At 38.1% G+C, this 4,302-nt stretch overlaps 1 protein-coding gene across 1 annotated transcript; it reads right to left on the bottom strand.

Annotated features, from left to right (window-relative positions):
- Window positions 1-698: 698 nt before the first annotated feature.
- On the bottom strand, window positions 699-1,205 carry LOC125496644 (uncharacterized). The gene has a single exon (XM_048642163.1). It carries the CDS (start codon window positions 1,203-1,205, stop codon window positions 699-701), a length of 507 nt encoding a protein of 168 aa, XP_048498120.1.
- Window positions 1,206-4,302: the final 3,097 nt, after the last annotated feature.

The following is a 4,302-nucleotide window of genomic DNA, read 5'->3' as shown; positions in this document are numbered from 1 at the left end:
AATTTGATCACAAAGGCATGCAGGAATGTGGGCAAAAAGACGTGCTTATCATGGCGCCAGAGAATGGCAGTTGCGATTTCAATCATAAATGATTGAAATCACTTCCTTCCAAAGAGCAAGGAAGTTATACGTGCCTTAGCAATATAAATACAAGAAGGAACATCAGAAGAAGAACAACAAACATATACACAACAAACGTGCAATTTACTTTCTACTAGCGTAGCTTTTCCTAGATTAGCCAACCCCCTTCTAGGGTTATAGTTAGCCAATAGTCTAGGATTAGAGCATGTACTGAGTTACAAAGTTTGTTCAAATCTCCAATTCGAGTCAAAATCCATGGAGGTATTCACCTTCATGTTTAATTTGTCCTTTAATTGTCCAGCCTAGTTTATCCTTATGTGTGTTATAGAATCTCAATATTCAGCTTTAATTAATTGATTAATTATTGCATTGATTATCTTATTTAATACTTGTCGCCTGAATTTATTAGGCGTTGTAGTTTTTTTTTTTTGGAAGACAAGTAAAATTCATAGCTCGCAACCAAAAGCAACAACCTAAGGCAAGCTAGAATCCCTAGCTGCCACAACTAATGTTGGACATGCCCAACATTACAGATCATTTATCCATCTCCTATCAACATCTTTCACCTTAATACTAACAATCTGTAAAATTCTATGCTTGACTATAGCTTTAATTTCCTAGACAGCTTTATCTACAGTCATTATGACTTGGTCCCAGTAGGCAGTGTTCCTATTTCTCCAAATCAGGTACACAGTAGTAGCCACAGCAGCCATTATCACCATCTTCCTAGTCTTGTTACTTTTGTATTTATCCTTTGCCCACCTGCATAACTGGAGAAGGTTTCTCTGCATCCATCTTATGCCCAACCACTGCATGATGGAGGAAATACATTGCTCACTGAACTTACACTCAAATAGCAAATGCTTGATTGTGTCAGGGTGTTGCTGACAGAGGAGACACTGGTCATCAACACACACATTAATTTGTTTCAATCTCTGCCTTATGTTAAGACGATCTTGCACAGCTAGCCACATGATCAGTCTGTACTTAGGTAATGTGTACCTATTCCACACATATTTACTCCATGTAACTTGCCTTCTATCATTCAGTAGAGCCTTATAGTGTTGTTTAATACTGAATTGGCCATTCATAAGCCACTGCTCCCCATTTGTCTTCTCATTCATTATATTCTTAGCTTGGCATACATACTTCCAAGCCCAACTTGCATGATCTGGTGCATTATAAGAACCCTAGTCACTACTAGAGATAGAGTACTTTCTCAACACAATTGTCTCAACACTTTACTTAAGTGTCAAATATAATTAATGAATCGCGTATTTTCTCAACGCTTTTTTATGTTGTAGTATTTCGCATCACATAAAAGCGTCGCGAATTAATAACACGTGCCCACCACATGTCAACCTAAACCCGCTACTTTCAATTTTTTTGATCTCTCTCTTAACCGCGTATTAAGCGGTAACCACTAACCACTAAGTACTGGAATACTCGCTCGAGTGTGAGCAAATTCTCAACCGTAATCTCGCAGTTTTTGCACCGTGCTTGAATTTGCTAGGGGTGAGCAAATTCATCTTCATATTCAAGATTAATGTTTTTTGAGCAAATTCTTCATATTCAAGGTTAGGTTAATGTTCATGCTCAAATTACAGGACACAAATTCTGGAAATTCAAGCTGCTAATTGACGCAAACTCCATACTCGATCGGTTGATTTCTTCTGCAAATTACTCAAGGTCAGTGCTTTTGAGCAAATTCTTCATATTTTGTTGTTTATGAAACGAAAAAAGTTCCAGATTAATCCCAACTCTCATTCAATTAGTTCCGACGAAGTCATAAATTCCCTAATTTCCATATCCTCTTTTGTTCACGCAACACCTAAGTGAATTCTTGGGAATTTTGTTGAAATTCAATGGGTTTTCTGTGACTTTATGCTATTTTTTGTTTTCTAGGTTGTATTTGCACTAGATTTATATTTGGGCTTGTGCTATTTCATTGAATTTGCTAAAAGGAGGTTAAAATCCTCCAATTTCATATAAATAAATATATATATATATATTTGGGATTCATGAAGTTCTTGAAATATTCTGGAAAGAAAACACTTACCTGTAATTTCAACTATAGTTGAGTTTGCCCACAGTCAGTCTTTTGTTTCTTTGAAATATTCTGGAAAGAAAATCATTCCCTATTTTTTAGTTATGGGCATACGTCAGTTCTTTAGAAATATCTTGTAACATCTACAAATTCTATTCTCCCCTTATCTTCTTTCATATTGGCAAGAAGTTCAGATTTTTTTGTTGCAGACTGCAGAAGCAAGGAAGGGGAGCAGGGAAGCAAAGCATAGCAATGATTGCAGAGCCTTGATTACTCTAAATGAGGAATCATGTAAGTAGCATAGTAATGCTCTTTTCTTTAGACCCTTTATTACACGAACAAGGATAGGCAGAAGCAGCAATTTGTGATCTTCGGGTGATCTTATTTATATTTACTGCTATAAACATCAGCAAAATGCTCGCTTAGATTGTGCTAGTAGTTTTAAATTTCGTGATGTTCGTAGCAGATTGAATATGAGCTGATTGGCTTCGTCAAAGCTCTATCTTTTTCTTTTACTTTTTCCTTCACATCCCTATTCTCGTCCTTATAGATATGGCTATCATTTATGTCCACAGCTTCATCATTTGTTTCCTCTTTCTTGTGAACCCGTACCAATTCCTTGGGCCATAGGAAGGAACTATAATTTGATGTTGTAACCCCTTTCACTTGCATCATCTCCATTAACTGATTCTAGTCTTATCTATTTGTTTATTTTAACCTTTAACAACCCATGAGAACTGGGAATATCTTGCAATTGCTCTCTAATTTATAGCTATTGTTTGATTTTGTAATGTTTTGGTAGGTAAAGAAAATAAAACTTCAAGTTCAAAGCATCAAGATATACAATGGTTGTCTCTTATATCATCATACTTAGAGCAATCAAAACGTTATCGATTTAAGCTTCTCATTATCAACATGTTTCAGTGACTTTTAAGTTGTTAAAGTATGAGCTTGAGATGCTGGCTTACTGTTTTAGTGCATTAGAGAGAATCCATTACTTGATTTGATTCGTTTCCTGCTGCTATGTTCTCGGGGTATTATGTACTTGATTTGAATTGTTTCCTGCTGATTTAGTTAATATGATCCATGCTTAGTTCTAAGTACTAATTTAATATATCATCTAAATGTTTCCATAATAATCTCAATCATTTAATTGTCGTTTAAAGCCTCTACATTCTCCTGAGAAGATTTATCTGTCTTTGCTAATTACTAGTGTAATGATGATTGTTTCCACCCTGTCTTGACTAATCATAGTCTCTTGTTTTACTCTTTCACCCCACCTTTAGCTAATTTTTGCTTCTTTTTTAATGATCAGCTGCAATGGAGTATCATTGTCAATAGTCAAATTCAAGAATATAGTGGTTATTGATTAGCATTATTAGCAATACAAATTAAATTACTCTCTCTATTTAATACTCACTACTGTTTGGTTTTCTTTGGAGAAGCATAATCAGCTTTGTTGTCGAATTGATATCTATGAAGACGAGTTCGATGTACAATCAATGCGTCCAAGTGCTTTTAGTATAAGATAAATGTCATATAGTATTTCGATGGCTTACAAAGATGCTACAATCTATTCTCTTTTCATTTGACAAAGAGACTATAGCTTGCTGCCCACCCCCTGCCACCCCCTTCCCATGTTACCCCACCCCCGCCAACCTTTAGACCCCCCTCCCACAGCCTACCACCCCCTGCTGTCATCCTCCTACCTACTGCCACCCCCTGCTGCCACCCACCCCACCTACTGCCACCCCCTGCTGCCACCCTGCCACGACCCTGCCACTCCCCTCCCCTAGCTACTGCCAACCTGCTAACTACTGCCACCCTGCTAGCTACTGCCCACACTGCCACTCCCTTTCCTAGGTACTGCCCTCCCCCTGTAGCCCTCCTCCCTCTTTCTGCCCACCCTGCTAGCTGCTGCCCCCCTCCCCCTTTCCGCAACCCCTAGCTACTAACCTGCCCACACTTGACTCATTCTTGGTTCCATCTCTTCCTTGGAGCCTGTCAATGCTAAGGGAAGTGCGCTCTAATGATGTTTTTGACGTTTGCATACCTAGCACCATTTCCTTTTGCTTAAGCAGCAAAACCATCCGATTATTCTCTAGTTTCATCGTATCATCCTCCCGCCTCAATTCCATTCTATTATGAGGTCAAGGTAGTAGGTTCTNCACGAG

This window comes from Beta vulgaris, chromosome 4, assembly GCF_026745355.1.
Source record: "Beta vulgaris subsp. vulgaris cultivar EL10 chromosome 4, EL10.2, whole genome shotgun sequence".
NCBI classification, from domain to species: Eukaryota; Viridiplantae; Streptophyta; class Magnoliopsida; order Caryophyllales; family Amaranthaceae; genus Beta; species Beta vulgaris.
The sequence above is the reverse complement of the archived record's forward strand: the minus strand, read 5'-3'. Positions and strand labels throughout refer to the sequence as shown.

What these genes read in the sequence shown, in the direction of transcription:
- LOC125496644 (XM_048642163.1), bottom strand. Translation starts at nt 1,205, where the DNA reads ATGAATGAGAAGACAAATGGGGAGCAGTGGCTTATGAATGGCCAATTC.